This window comes from Ochlerotatus camptorhynchus, unplaced genomic scaffold (genome assembly GCF_037179485.1).
Source record: "Ochlerotatus camptorhynchus isolate MF236.1 unplaced genomic scaffold, CSIRO-AGI_Acam_v1.1 ptg000370l, whole genome shotgun sequence".
Lineage (NCBI taxonomy): Eukaryota > Metazoa > Arthropoda > Insecta > Diptera > Culicidae > Ochlerotatus > Ochlerotatus camptorhynchus.
The window spans coordinates 6,830,455-6,846,966 of NW_027040858.1; the positions used below are offsets into that span (position 1 = coordinate 6,830,455).

Below are 16,512 nucleotides of genomic sequence, written 5' to 3' on the forward strand. Positions count from 1 at the left end.
TATCTAATAGCAATTACCTTTGCTGTAATAATTCTTGCATTGCCCGTCCAAACATCTCAATTCGAGATGTCCCTAAAAAGTCCTAGGTGTCAGTCGGTTTTGTGCAGAATTAATTAATTTATCTTTATTAGGGAGGCTTTCAGCCTGCGGCTGGTTCACCTCCACTTCGTGCAGAAAACCATGAAACGTCCTGGGTTACATGTTTACAAGGTGCAAAAAGCCCAAAACCGGAATGAAAAGCAAAACATCACTGCGGAAACCCGCGCCCGGAAACTTTACACGAAGTTGCTCACCAAATCGTGTTGCATCGTGATGGATGACGAAACTTACGTCAAGGCCGACTTCCGTCAACTTCCTAGGCTAGAATATTTCGTTGCCAAGACTAAGGATGTTCGAAAGCAGAAATGATCGAAGAAATTGCAAAGAAGTTCCTGATCCGGCAGGCGATCTACGGATGTGAATAATACGAATCCGGAATAATCAACGGTGCGATTAACACGGAAGAGTGCCTTAAGAAGCGTCTCTTGCCATTCATAAGGAAGCACAAAGGATCAACTCTGTTTTGGCCTGATCTAGCATCCGGCCACTACGCTCGAAACGTGTTGGAGTGGTACCGAGCCAACGGAGTCAATTTTGTGCCAAAAGATATGTACCCACCACATTCACCGAAACTTCGCCCAATTGAAAAATTCTAGGCAATTATGAAGACGGAACTTCGTAAACAACCAAAACTATTAAAACAGAGCTGGTGTTGAGGAAAATTTACGTAAAAGCAACAAAAACACTGGGAAATTCGGTTGTACAATATTTGATGGGTGGAGTGAAAAGAAAGGTGCTAGAATTAGGGATGGGTGCCAAAATTGGGTTGTTTAACAATAATCTTATTATAATACGCATCTACGGAACAATAAAGAATCTCCTTTCTGCAACTTGATCTGCCAATTGGTCGAAAATACAAGCCCCCAAACAGGAAGATGCTCCAATAAGTGGGGAGAAGAGCCCACCCTTTGTCCACGAAATTATTTTTTTTCCGCTGGTTTGTTTTTTCCGTCGATCTTGTTTTCCGTGCTGAGCACCAATGCTACCGACGTGCCAGGAAGGCAGCTCCCACAGCTGGACCCTACCTATCGACCCATCAACTCATGAACCGGGGACCAACGGCTTTACTTCCCATCCAAAGGAAGGCGTGATCAGAGATGTTTTGCCTCAGAACATCCCGACGGCGCCGACTGAGATTGAACCCAGGCCTGTTGGGGTGAGAATCCACGAAATTTTATCAACAGGGAGTTGGCATTCCCACTCTCCCCGTCCAAATCGCTTCTATCGGGTGCCCTGTTGGACCGTCCCTTCCCTTTTATATATGTATTTCAATGTATATACGAGTTGATTGTTATGATTATTGTCAATAATACTTACATTTCGATGAAGATCGTGCTACTTATTTGACCTTTTTTGTGGTACTCATCATCACAGAAACCAATCTTGAATCGTAGACCAGGTCCATCAACAATACACTCGTTCCGAGACGGGGCTCTGTGATAAAGCTATCTTTTTCTTCTTCATCATGTTCGCTCACCACCCGGAATGCATGCAAACGAAAAAGATATACAACCAGGAGTAGTTTTTTTTTAAATATAGTAACAGTTTATCCGAATACCCAAGTTACTATATTGTGTCTCAGTGACATTGTCTCACTCTGAACGCACATTGAAAGCTACTTTGTGACTATTTGGTTACTTGGATACTCATATAAAATGTTGTGCAAGTAAAGTACCACAAGTTCAACAACGCCCAACTATAGACAGCTCAATGTTTATCCCATCCATTCTTTGAATCAGCGAACACTAAATAACTTGATTATCCGCTAGGAAACACCAAAGAATATATATAGAGATAAATCTCAAAAACACAGTTTTAACTGTTAGTACTTTATAAACATCAAGCCGTCCCCTATTGGTCCCTGCCAACCCACGGCGCCTGCACGGTAATATGGACCATCAAAATGGTCCATGGGTTGCGAGTTGCAATATTTCCCAAACTGAAGCGATACATCCAACAATCAATACGAAACTAACGATTTTAAATTGGCTCACTACTTGACTAGCCTATTGGTCCCAAGAAAACGATTACCGTACCCCATTCTAGTCGAAATTCTACTACTACACATGTTTATTTTGATTCGCTATGAAAGTTTGACAGATAAAATGAGGGGTTAGTGGATTTTCCTATGTTTCGAGGGGTGAATCGATGAGCTTGGGACCGAAGAGAGTACCAGAGCTGAGCCAAAAAGTTGAGCACGTTATTTCAGGACCTTCTAGTCTTAGAGTTACCTCTATGCTACATCTTTCATTGTTTCAACTTTATCCTAACGTAATATTATCACCCAAATGCCCGTCTAAACCCTAACTCCATCCCCCACACCAAATCAAATAATAAGATTTCTGTATGTCAAACCCACCCGTACATAAACGAGAATATGGTTATACATCTTTACTATTACAACCTTGGGTGATCAGTACCTACTGATTATAATAAAAACTATGTTTGTAAATATTGTAAATACCTAGTCCTTATCATAAGTATAAAACTAAAGCTAAATCCTTAAACCATTGAAATTAAATCTAAATCAATGCAAAACTAACAACTCCATAAATGAGACTGGTGAAGCTGATCGCCAATTCTCACGAGAGAGAATGATCTCATTCCAATGGTCAATTATTGCACTTGACCAAACAAAACAAGTTGTACACACATTGTAAATCAGTAGCAAATAGATACCCCAAGCGTGCGCAACCACATCTATTGTCGGTGTTCTTTAATTTTTATTCCTCGATCGTCAACCATCCGTCGGTTGCAATAAATTAAAGGAAAGTGAAGTGGAAATCGAAATTTTGCTTGTGATCCGAAATCGATGTTATCGCGTCAGTGTGATCAGGTTTTGATCAATCGTGTGTCCGTGCGTAATTAACGTGAAAATCGCGGACTCCAACGATAGTGGAAAGTGACTGACTGGCTAACTCACATCTTCTACTGGGAAGGTGGAGTAGCAGCAGTACTTTTCGGGTGCTAAAGTGCTCCTCTGGTTTCTGTGCGCCGTTCGCGGTACGAACGGGAAGAAAAACCTCCGAATCCCGGCAAATACAGAGCCCACGGCTCGAACATTGGGTAATCATTGAAAGTACTTGCTTTTCACTCAACCAGAATTGTGCCACGATCAACCTGGCATAATAATCATAATCATCATAACTCATTAGTAGGTTTCCATTCCCTGAAAATTTCAAGAAAAACGGTTTAATTTTGGTGATTAAATATGAGTGTGCCATTTTTATCGAATACACCCTTTACCTCGTCCTAAAACAGAAGATGGGGTAAATTCCATAGTGGACTTAATTCGAGGGGGACGACTCTATCTACGATGTAAAAAAGATTGTGTTTTGGTGTGGCTAGCTGCGCGCACGCTGAGTAGATAGAAAGAAGATTGATGACGATTCTGAAGATTTCCTGCAAAAAGATGATGAGCGATGCGACAAATGAAAGAAGATTTTTCGAAGATTGATTCGCTAGTGTGAGATTTGTTGAGCATCTAAACTTGAGATTTAGATGTGTCGCCCCCCTCGACTTAATTCCATGAAGAATATGTTATGGAATTTTTCAAATAATAACTACCGATACGGTCAAAAAAGTATACATTTTACCGTGACGCTGAAACAGACGACAGTCGCCGGATTGCAGACAAAATAACTTAGTTGACCCATGCAACCAGATTTACTTTTAAGGTCCAAACGCAATGTGGGTGGAAGCGGAACGGAAATGGAAAGATTGACATCAGTGATGCAAAATATCATGACACTCACGCGACACTCGTCAACGCATCAACCGACTATCGCCTTGACATAACGTTTTGTCACGCAGTGAGAGAGAGAACCATGGCAAACAAAAATCACCAGTAATGGTCGCTGCTCACTGGCAAAACGTAACACTCACTGCTGATGACGTAAGGCATAACGAAAACAGTGAATACATCTGCAGTACGATGATGAGAAAACGCGAAATGACAGAAGAAAATGAAAACAATGCCTACGCATTCCAAGATCGTCTCGGTAGGCGCGATTGTGTGAGTTACAATTGTCTAAGGTAAAATTAAACGAAAGCTGTCTGGCGCACTCACCAACACACTCATATAAGCAAGCAAAGCAGCAACTGGTTCAAAACGAGCACAGGTGATTGTCGTGATTGTCGGGAATGACCAGATCGGTGATGGATCACCACCGAAGACGACATTCACCAGGAAAGTGCTTCGACAAGAACATTGATAGGAATGTACCAAGCGTTACTACCATCAGCTGTTTGACGATCGCGATTGTGATAGGTCGCTACTCTGATTGACAGTCGTCACAAATGGCATCAAGATGCCTAACCGAAGTCGATTTGGTTCTAACTAGTTTTCAATCCGACAAGTAGGCTTACTCAGATCGGGCTATTCCGCTGCCGCAGCCGCTGTGATTGCGCTTGCGCCTTTATTCTCTCTGCGAGTCTCTACACTGAAACAAATCGACATGTACCGTTTATTGGATCCATCTTATAACATAGCAATGTCAGCAGATTTATTCATTCTATGTGATGATTGATAGATTCCATTGGATTATCACTTAAAAACTATGACTGCGATATGGAATGATTTCTATCGTAATTTCACATACTTAGTACTTGATAATACTTTGCTTCGAACGTGGTTAGCGATAGGTAATAAGTATATGAATATTGTCTGATATATTTCATGGTGAAAAACTGTTGATATGTCATGGGTGGGAACAGACATCTAGAAACTAATGGAAAATCATATAAGTTTGCACTATGAGAAAATCCAGTAAAATATACCTGTTTTCATGATGAATATTGCTCACTAAAATGTATATCTCATAAGATAATGATGTATATTTTATTGGAGTTGCTTTTAATGATTTTTGACGTTTGTTGATATGTCGCGTGTAAACAGACATGAAGAAACTATTGGACTGTCATTTAACTTTGCAGTATAGGAAAACATGTATATCTCATTGGAATAGCTTCCTTTGATTTTTGATATAGATATGCCTTTTAAGAAATCCAACAGCAAACGTTTGTTTTTGCATGTTTTTCTGGGCTGAATATCGCTCCCAATAAAATACATCTTACATGATTGTTCTTTATAAATTATTGAAACAATTTTCAACGATGTTATCGTACACTCATTAAAATGATTAGTTGAACTAAATACTACTAACAACAATGATACTGTATTGAATAATCTTTGTTTGTTTCCGGAAAAGAATGTATTGAGATTGAAAAAAAAAAATGATTCTACTGCAATATTTACTTTGCTATGATTCTAATTGTAAGTCTTCTACACGGCTAATTCAGATTCCAGCCCTAGTACTCGAACTTCATGAACCAGTTACATCAACTTATATAATTTAGTCGTTGATTTATTGCACACAGGTGCATTAAGAAAGATTTGAACAAACCACACCACCGAAACGGAACATAAATTTGTCAGTGCTATTTGTCTTCACTCTAGCAAAACGAGCATAACGTTGCACTGCATTCCATGTCGGGAGAGCTGTTCTTACTTCATGCTATTTGAACGAGCTCAATCTTGAAGTCAGTCGTGGCCCAGTGAAATCGAGCGCAGACACCGAAAGCATCACACCTCAACAGTCCTTGATCGAATCCCAAATCAGCTACAATAAAAAAAGGCACAACTGTGAAAGCTCCCACTGCCTGATGTTTATTTTTCGATTTATTTTTAGAAATCGATTAAATATATGTGTCAAAAGAAGAAGTGAATTTCATGTGATTTTCACACAAACTTTACTTCGATTGATTTATGACACATATATTATATTGTGGTGAAAAGTGTAGCTTATGCTTATGGGTTTCAAATCCATTTCAGTTAATTATTATAATTTGATCGATTTTCATTTATCATACGACGATCATATAAAAGTTACCAAATTATCAGCATTGTAAATGTATCAGATATTCATATAGAATTTACCTGGCACATTTTCAATCATATAATTTTCAATGGATTATCTTATAGCGCAAATTTATAAGATTTCCACATAACAGGAATATGTCATATTGGTTCAGTGTAAGAAAACATCGTCTCTGAACTTCACATATTAGGCACGGTAAAAAAACATCATGTTCATGTAAAGTGATTTGCTGTTGAATTTGCACTACTTGCCAAACATTGCAATTCGATGTGCAAATCCCTTGGAAGAGATCATATCGAAGCACGATGAAATCAACAGCAAATCACTTTGAACTCGAAATGTCAACCATACTGATAGTAATAATCTATCACTTTAAGTTTAAATAATGTACCTTGGGTTTAATTTTTGCTGAAAATGGGTTTAAATAAATATATAGCCTTGTTCATACTGCAAGCCTGGTTATATGTTATTCAACATATGACAATGTCATATTACAACCCAGATCACATGTGTGGTGGAGGCCCCTCGACCGGGCAGCGAATAGGTGAACTGGGAACGCGGTTACCTAAACAACTGGTCCGATGATAGGAAGAAGATGACGTGTCATTCGACGAAAACTGAAAAACGCTTGTATGTACTCTCAAACGAAAATTGAATGTGTAAAACGTTTTAATCTGTGAACGAGAAATTAGGTAGAGAAATTCAAAAGAAAGCTATAAGCACAGACAAACAGACATAACACTCGCAAATTGTTAATAGAACAAGCATTTAACGGTCAATTTAAAAGGATCGTAGTTGGTAGTACCGCCACCTGTGGCGCGCATAGTCATTTCCCTTGAGTTTGACTTTTACACACTACCGCCATCTGTTCAGCGTACTACCCACCACAGTGTACTCAACAGATGGCGCTAATGGTTTTTCAACGATGTTTTACAGTGATAAATATTCAATGTGTTATGTCTGTTTGTCTGTGCTATAAGTGTAAGACGGAACTATATTTGTTAATTAGTAACTAATGTTGTGCTTTGATAGGTCAGGAATTATCGTCCGCATCGCATGAAAGAAGCGAGAGATAGTCGATAACCGGTAACCACAAAAGAATACCGTTTTGTGAGTAGTAGAAAACACTTTTATAAACATAACCTCATTGAGTCTTTTGAAATAAATTTCAGCCTTAAAGTTTCTTCTTCGGCACAACTAAAGGACGGTGTTTGTATGTTATCGACTTCTCCGGAACAACATGTTTCCAAGTGATATTGAACAACATCGCAAGGCTTTTAGTAGAATCAAGATGTGACATTGAGCAATAAATTTGATAAGTTTGATAATGTTTTGTAATCGAACTTAGCTGAATAATACACTATTATAGAAAACAGCAAAAATTTCGTATTACTCACGCTCTAGAACGCAAATTATTTCGTGTGGACATGGCGGAGATGGATAATTATCGCTTCTCTCACTTGACTTCATTTGTTGTTGACTTGCCATCTTCGCGAGTAATGTTTGTCATGTGCTTTTTTGACATTTGCTTGGCAAAACTTAACAAATTCAATAGATGAAAACAGTGGTGCCGATTCAAATGATAATAATTTTGATTTATAGGTTTTATACAGTACATATTTTTCAACGATAAATCAATTGGTTTCAAAACGCACATAACTTGAAAATCAATGATTATTCACTTCGATTCGTAAGAGATGAACTAGCCCCAGGCTAAAAATCTCTATAATAAAGACTAAAAAAAAAAAAAAAAAAAAACTTCGATTCGTAGTGCCGCATAACAGACTGAGTCAAGTGCAAGAGCATTTGGATTAGATGTGATAACTTTTTACCGTGGAGGGCCGCTTCTTCTGTTACTCATGTTCCCATAATTGTTACACTTACTGTCACAAATTTTGGGGACCCTCCCCTCGTTTTAAAATCGGACGTCACTTTTGAATCGCCTCTTTTCAGTGGCGTTCATGTTGCCGGCAGCATGCAATGGATCGGAATGAATTGACAGAACACAGCAGGCGTCGAGTTGTTGTAGACATGAGAAACGCCCGGTCGGATGTTTTAGTAGATTTTTTTTTTATTTTTCTGTTTTTAATCATAGGTACATATTATTTTTTACTCCACGATAAAATACAATTCAAAAATACATATAATTAGATTATCAAAAATTCATTCATATAATGTATAATAATTTCCATTGTTTTTCCGTTCTGACTTTTCTCGACCTTCCAATGTGTGTGTGTATGTGTGTGTGGGTGTGTTCTTAATCTTCCTTCATATTTGTTTTGACTGGTTTGCGTATATCTCTCTGTGTGTGTGTGTATGTGTGTATTATCTCCTTGATTAAACTAGTTCTAGTTTTTGTTCAGCTTTCTTTCAACTGATAATCTTCCGGTTTTCCAATAACGCCAAGAATTGTTTCGGTTATGGATTGTTTAACTGTTAGGTTATTTCGCAAAAGAATAGAATAAAAAATAAAAACGGAAAAATTAACCAAACCAATCGGTATCTTCTTGTGGATTACTTACAAACCTTTTCGTTGGAAATCAACCGAAAAACAATGGGGAAAAGAACAATAGGGTTTCACGTACTTTCTCTTATTCAGTTTTGTCAAAAATTCAAAAACGTTTTTTTTTTATTCCTATACACTCCTATACATATACATATATATTATGGCGACGAATAGAAGAATTCAACATGCGAGAAAAAACAGTGGGTGGCGGGAGGGACAGAGGACAGGGGGGGGGGGGGAAGGACACAACGACAAAGAAAGCACGCTACGCGATGGAAATGATCAAAACCAATAGAGAGTGAGAGAGCAACATGACATCGTTTGCCGATGGGGGTGCGTTTGTGTCGGTTTGTGTGTTTATCAATCGCCTACTTTGGTTTGTATTTGAAGTTTTCGTGTGTGTTTAGAATGTTTTGCAAGAATGCGAACTTGTGCTGGTGGTGGTGGTGGTGGTTAGTAGATAGAGGTGTGCGCGTGCAAGTTTAGATAGTTTTCTCGAAGGTATTGGTGTAGATAGGTGTGGTGGTGTGGTAATTGGTATTGCTAGAATGCCACCATGGTGCATGTGGTTGTGACAACGAATCGCGCGTGTGTGGTCGTCGTTAAGCTGATCTGAGTGTGTATGTGTGGGTGTTGGTTGTGTGCATATTTTTCCGTTCTCCATGTTTGCTTATGCTGCCTGGAAGAAACAAACTACTGGTTATAAGTGTACGTAGTCAGCCGGAACTGTTGTTATTTTGTTTTTGCTTTGCTCATTTTGCTCGTTATAGATGAAAGTGGTGCAGTTTCCTTATCTCGTTTGTTTACTAATGCTTTTTAATGTTCGATATATTGGATAACAATGATTTGGTTTACTAGCGGCGATCCGTTCTTTGTTTGTTTTGCTTGTGTCCAATGGCTGCTCTGATATCAAGTGGAAGGGGGAATTCAACCGAACTGGCATTATTTATTTTCAAAAAGTTCATTACAAAGTGTCCAATTCGTGGCGTGTGTAACTCTGTTACAGAAACATTGATAGCTTGCGATTAGTCTTTGCTTGTTATCTCTATACATAACGGTACTTGTCTTGTATCTTGGCTAAAGATTTGTCATAACACGTGCTCGCTTGCTTTGTTTGTTTATTTGTTGTTATCGAGTGATTCTTACAAAGGGAAAAATTTATACGTTAGTATTTGCTTTTAGTTTCAATTGGTAAAAGTACTATTTTTGTTTTGTTTTTGCACACCTTGAACGAAAGCGCATTTTGATTGGAAACGTAAATAAGATTTTCTCTCGTACAGTAAGCCATGATTATTCTAGCGATTGGTTATTGTTAGTGTAAGTGTGTTTGTTTTTTTTTGTTTACACTGGCGCTTTTAATTGGATTAGTGGATTAACAATTTAGTTTTACAACAAGTTGCTGTTTGCCTTATTTTTTTTAACAGACTCAGCTGTTGTGTTTTGCTTTCACAAAGCTGTCACTGTCGCCACATAAATGTCGGTTCGGAACTTTTTTCTGGTTTTTGTGAATTTTTCTACTAGAGGAAAATAGAGTTCTCAGGCGGGTTTAAAATAAGCCATTTCTGAAACGTCATTTTCAATGATAAAATGATGAAGACACAGCTAGAGATGAATTAGAATCATTGTTTAACAAGTTTTCCCTTTATTTTGTTTTTGCTTTGCTTTTATAATTCATTAACTAGAGTGTAAAGTTTAGAAAGGTTTATTTGTGTGTGTTTTTTGTTTACTTCCTTAATATCAGTGTATTTCAATTATTAATAATAACTATCGTAATTTTCTTTTTTAAACCTTTATTAGCAGTTATTTCTTCAATCAAATTGCCTCTTAAAGATTTTTCGAGTTGTCTTAATTAGCAGAATTGGGTTGTTTCCTCATACAATCCATGTTTTTTGTCTTAATAAAAATATTTGAAAGAAATTTTACACCTAAAAGTACACACTGCACAAGATAATCTTTCAATTAGTTAACGTTAAATGTCTTTTTTCAATCCAATTTTTTTTTCTCTGGTAATACTTGTCAACTGTTCGGCGAAAGTTTCGTTCTCTTTTGACACACTATTCTCACACTACTCTTTTCCCTTCAAATGCTTCTGCTCGTACCAAAACAAAAACAAGCTGGCAACAAGTGCTACGCAAGAACTGTGTGTGCATGTGTGTGTGTGTATGTGTGTCTGTGTGTGTGTGGTTGTGCGTGCGCGGTGCTCGCGTGGGAACTAAATGCGCGCTGGGCACAGGCTCCGAGAGGTCCTTTTCAACGGTCGGAAAATCAAAGTGGGGAATTTTCAAATCCTGGTTGGAATTTCTTTCGATTCTCACACGCACACAGAGACGCGGTCGTCGCACTCACGCACCCCCATTAACCTCGGGTGGAGGAGCAACAGAAGAGACAAACCAAGGAAATCAAGAAACGGAAAATCGAAACCGAAAGAAAGAGCAAACGCGGCTTTCCTGCCCGGTGACTTGTGTTTGCCGTTGTTTGGGTGAGTGAGTGAATGTGTGTGTGTGTGTGTGTGTAAGAAAGTGAGTGAAGGGGTGTAAAGATGGAAGGAATTTGAAATTCGATAAACGAAATAAAACAAAAACGACACGCTTGCTTTGTTTTAGAATAGAAGAACAAATTTTAACTTTTATTACGATTCTTAAGAAGAGTTTGATGACAGAGTTCTTGTGAATCTTTGTTTTTTTTTTGTAGTTGCTTTAGTTATTATTTTCTTGTTTTTTTTTTTTTCATTGAATGGTTGATGTCTTAGAGAAGTGGTATAAAAATTGATTTTTTTTTCTGTTTAGTTCAGAGTTGGTTTTATTCCTGTAACGAAATTAAAAGGGGGTCACTGCTGGTTGTTATTAACGCTCTGTTTTATTGTTTTTATTAAATTACTCTATAACAATGTTTTTCATTCTCGAAAAAAGATCTAGCATTAAACATAAATATTCCGTTTAATTACTAATATAACAACAGTTGAATAAAAATATTACAAATAATGACAAAACTTAGACGTAGAAATTCTAACCAGGATTTAAGTAAAAACGTAGTATTTATTTTTCTGTGTGTGTGTGTGTTTTTTTTTTGTTTAAGGTTATTAACTCGTCGATTTTTGATTCAATGAGAGAAAAGCGCACGCAAAAGTTGTTTATTAACACGGGAAGGGAAGTTTTTTTTTTTAATTAATCTTCTTCTTTTGTTTTTGTTTTGCTTACACAATGATGTTTTTTTTTTCTTGTCTTAATGAGCTATATTACTATTTCAATTAAGAGAATTGTTTTTAAAATAATGAAAATGTTTCACGTTCTTTGTTGCTACTTGCTTCTGTTTTTTGTTCATAGTGTTTTTTTGCAGATGCACAATTTTTGTTTGTTTTTTTTTTTTTTAAATTCAATGCTTCTATATAAGATTCTTGTTTGTTTTTCTTCTTCTTCTTGTTGTTCTCAAAGATCATAATAGATTTAATAATATGACAATAATTACTCCTCTCTTGTTATATTTTTCTTCTGTTGTTTTTGTTTTGTTTGTTTGTTTATTTAAATTTACTTCTCGCCTTTCATTCGACTCTAGGTTTCGCTCCTGTTCTACTGCCTTCGGCTTCAGTTTTATTCAGTTAAATTAATTTACTTAATCATTAATCAATTATACACTTACGATTTAACTTGTTTTTTTTTTCTGTTTTTTTTCTTCTTCTGTTTCCTCCTTCGTCTGCATGCTACTTATCCTCGCATTGTTCCTAAACTGCTTTATCTACCGATTTGCTCTTTCTGATTTTCTCTAGATTTTGTTTTTTCTCTGTTAAATATATTTTTTACTCTTACTTGATTAGTGTTAAGCTTGTTTCTTTCAATTTTTCAACTTTCCCACCATCTCCGTTCTCCGTCTTGTGTGTTTTTTTTTCTACTGGGAGGTAAAAGGAAGTGGGCAAGTGTATATAAAATATTTGCAGAAGGGAGGGACGAATTGGGATAGGATAAATGTCAAACAACAGTCGCATTCGATTTCGAATATTTATGGGGATAAGTTCGCGTGTTATGTCAAAACAAAAAAAAACGAAAGTTAAAAGTTAAACAAAATCAAATCGTCACATCTACGGAGAATCATGCTCAACTTTTAATCACATGTCGAAAAAGAGTGTGTATGTGTGTTTTGGGTTAGTTACAATGCTTCCCTTTCTCTTCATTTTCTTCTTATTCTTCTCAGTCGCTTCTTATAGACTGTCATTTCAGCTGCATTCTCGGTTTGTTTTGGGTTTTTGGATTAACGTTAGAGGTTATGTTTACGTGTGTTCAATCGGCGTTTTAATTTCTTCTGCTGTCAAGGAATAGTAGGCTGTGATGGGGACGTGTAACGGCTCTAGTAGTGATAACATATGAGAATGATAGTTCAAGCGTTTGTTGTTTAGTTTTTGGTTTCATTGGTTGTTTTTGCTTTTTTTTTAATTTATCATGCGATAAACTAGTTGATGGATTGATAGAAAACTGTATTCCTTTTTTTTGCGAAACTTGAGAAACCGGACAGAGTATTTTTGTTAGTGTGACTATAATAGGTTTACTGCAGCTAGTGACGCACGATGACGTTCCAATTTCGGCCATCGCGTAAAGATCCATTGCAAACTTCCGATTCAAGAATCTGCGTCAGGAGCACAGTTACTGTAATATTACTGATTTAGCCAAAAACAGGTTGCCGGAGCGTTTTTCTTTTTTTTCTGTTTTCGGTTGAAAATTGAGAGACAGCGGACACACTGTCATAGCCTACTGTTGACATCCAAGGGGGGGCTAAATTGCTGTCAGAAATAAGGAAAAATCCTCTCTCTCTCTCTCTCTCTCTCTCTTTGACTCAAACGCTTAAGTTCATCGTTTTTGTTTTGCTGTCTTTCTTCACTGATTCATGCTTGTTTGTATTTTTTTGCTTTGTTTCTTGGTTTAGCTAGAAAACATCAACAATAATTCGATTAATATTTTTTGTTTGTTTTGTTACTTGAACCATTACTCTCTAAAACATTTTCATTTTGTTGTTTGTTGATCATCTATCGTTATGTTTTTGTTTGTCTTGTTTGCGGTATCGATTTTCAAATCTATGGTTTTCAAATGCGTTGGTGCGTGTGTAGGTTGTGTTTGTGTGTGAATATGTGTGTGTGTGTGTACGAGGGGTGGCGAGGAAATGCAAAAAATGCGAGGGCGGGTGGGTATCAAGCCGAGAGGGGCATGGGAACTGTCTGTCAGAAGCCAGATTGGTTTGCTTTGTTTTAATTTCTGTCAAACGCGCGCGCGTAAGCCTCCTTCGATTCCAAAACAAAAATGTGTTTCGTGTCTCAACAGGTTTGCAGTTCATTGATTCTTTTTCCTCCAACTGTGTTTGTGTGTGTGTGTTTGAATTTTTACCTCTGTGTAAGTGAGAGCGTATGGGTTCTTGCTTTTGCCTTCGCCAAGTTGCTTCGTATCCGTGGTTTGCTGTTGTTTTGCGATGGTTGCTTTGCTTTGCTGAGTTTTCAAATATAAGATATTGATGGATTTACTTAAGTTATTTTTAAATTTTTCCTCATAATTTATTTTAATAGTTGTTTTCTTCTTGTTTTTTTCTTCTTCTTCTTTTTTTAGTAGCTTCAATTATAATATTCTTTTATATGCATATGTGTGTGTGTGTATGTGTGTGTTTGTGGGTGTTATTTGTTTGTGTATGTGTGTGTGGATGTGGGCTTGTAGCAATGCTATATCGCGCTGAACTGGATGTAGCTGTTTTTGCTGTAGCCGCTGTTCGCCAAAAGTGCTGTGTGAGAGTTTGCCGCTCCTATGGTTGCATACTTTTGCTAGCGCTCGGTGCCGGTGGCAATGGCGATTACGACTAAGCTGATTATTTTGGTGTCGCCACCGATATTGGTTTTTCGTCGCTGGGCGTTGGTGTCGTGTCCCGTCTCGGTGGCATCCGCTCGTTGATCGCGTCCAGGCCCTTGGCCTCGGCGAATGATGTGATCTTGTGGTTGGGCGAGAAGCCCTGCAGGGCATTATGTAGGGACTGCTTGCCACCGGAGAGGGCACCAAGCGGCAGGGCACCGGTCGGCGTGAGACCTTTCAACTGCAGGACCGATTCGGACTCCTCTCTCAACACGGAGAAGACACGGGCCATCTTGCCAATGGCGCGGATCTTGTTCCGGATGACCTCCTTGCGGGCGTTCGCCTCTTCCAGGGTGTCGTCGCCTTCGCAAATCAGCTCATCGTCCGAGCAGATGTTAAGTACGTTAACCAGCATTTCGGTTACTTTCTCGCCGACGAACGGCAGCGACCAAGTGAAGACATCCATGAAGTTTGGAAGCCAGTATGGATGCGGTGAACAGTTGAACTGCCGGATGTTCATGACATTGTTTTCGTACTTTAACACGGCCGCCTTGTTGTTGTAGACATCCAGATAGTTAGGAGCGGAGAAGATTGTGATTAGCGAGGGGAAACCGGTCGTCGAGCTCTTGCGATACATACGGTAGCCAGCGTCCTGCGCTTCGTGCGCCCGGATGATCGACAGGAGCTTGTTGTTCTGCAGGAAATCACAACAGGCCTTATAGCTGTAGAAGTACGAACAACCGCGCACCGTATTGTGCGAGTAAAAGTCCGAGTTCTTCTCGTTGCCAAAGTCTTCCAGCGGATCGGACCACAGGAGGTCGCACATCGGTCCGAAGGCTGGTGGCTCTTTGAATCGGTCCAACTTCCGGATGTCGTCCAGCTCCTGAATCTCCGGCGAGAGACCACCGTGAACACAGAGGAATTGCTGATTCATGAGTGCCGCCAGGGGCAAGCAGTCAAACGCATCCATGCACGCATCGTAAACCCGTTCCGAGTACTTAATCTTACACTCCTGCTTAAAGGTAAAGTATTCTGTTAGATGTCGACACTCGTGATTGCCTCGCAGTAGAAACAGTGTGGTCGGATAGCACAGCTTCAACGCCCACAGATATAGCACGCACTCTATACTAAAGTAGCCACGGTCGACGTAGTCGCCGAGAAAGAGATACTTGGTCGACGCCGGCGAGCCTCCGATTTCGAACAGTTTCATCAGATCGTAGAACTGTCCGTGGATGTCGCCGCATACCGTGACCGGGGCTTCGATGTCGATCATCGTGCTCTCCGCCTTCAAGATGCCCGCACCCTCCTGGATGATCCGCAGGGCAGCATTCTCCTCGATTCGGCCTTCCATGATAAAGTGCTGCTTCAGGACTTCCGGGCGGGGCTTGCCGGTATGTGGGTCGAACACCTCGGCGATCGTGAGTTTGTGTTTCGGCGGAAACAGGACACTGTCGATGATGCGGTCGTTGCCCGCATTTCCCGAACCGGCCGACTGCGGCTGTGGTGTTGCATTGGTTGATTGTTGTTGACTTGCCGTTTGCGAAGACATCTTGCTCTAGCTGTGTGTATGTTTTCTACTCCGATCCGATAGTTATTATATAATATAGATTCACGTGTGACTGTGTGAGTGCTAAGGTATGTGTGTGACGACTAAACAATAGTTAAGTAGTTTAGATTTAAGTTATTACAATTAGACTAAAACTGTCTTGCTCTTATTTAGATTTCTTCAAGTGTTGTTGTTGTTTTTTTTTTAGCTAAGTTGGTTTCGCGTCAACTCAGCCGTTGATTCCTCTATTTTCTTGTTGTTGTTGCTGTTGTCGCTGTCTGCCAGCAGCCAGGAAGAAGGTGGTTTTGCTCAACACCACCACTACAAACGTAGTACGCGTGCTCACACGCACACCACCACTACGGATTGTTGCTGGTTGGAGATCTCGAATGGAACACCGGCTCTATCTCTTAGACTGGCGACTCGGCCATCAATTCTAGGGCGGGGAGGCTTTCCGCTTGTTTGGAGTGTCTCTTGTGTCCTTGTCTACAATGTAATCAGTCTGGAAAAGAGGAAAAGTTGAAAAGTTCGATTAGTCGCCTGCGATTTCAGTTGACGGAACGGGAGTTCCGTTGAGCGAGACAGAGAGCAACGTGGGGCGCGATGTAATCGATCGTTACAAATAGCATACGTTCAAATTCGAAATGGAACAAAATTTACGTTACA

At 39.2% G+C, this 16,512-nt stretch overlaps 2 protein-coding genes across 8 annotated transcripts in view; one reads left to right on the top strand and one right to left on the bottom strand.

Annotated features, from left to right (window-relative positions):
- Irk1 (Inwardly rectifying potassium channel 1) overlaps window positions 1-16,512 on the top strand; it is a 308,434-nt gene that overhangs the window by 54,077 nt on the left and 237,845 nt on the right. The gene's annotated exons all lie outside the window — the stretch shown is intronic.
- LOC135710138 (serine/threonine-protein phosphatase 2B catalytic subunit 3-like) overlaps window positions 8,032-16,512 on the bottom strand; it is a 166,925-nt gene continuing 158,444 nt past the window's right edge. For all 6 annotated transcript variants that reach the window (XM_065232639.1, XM_065232643.1, XM_065232642.1 and 3 more), the window contains one exon: window positions 8,032-16,348. In XM_065232639.1, coding sequence (XP_065088711.1) covers window positions 14,320-15,849 — 1,530 coding nt within the window. In that variant the 5' untranslated portion in view covers window positions 15,850-16,348 and the 3' untranslated portion in view covers window positions 8,032-14,319. The remainder of the gene's footprint in view (window positions 16,349-16,512) is intronic.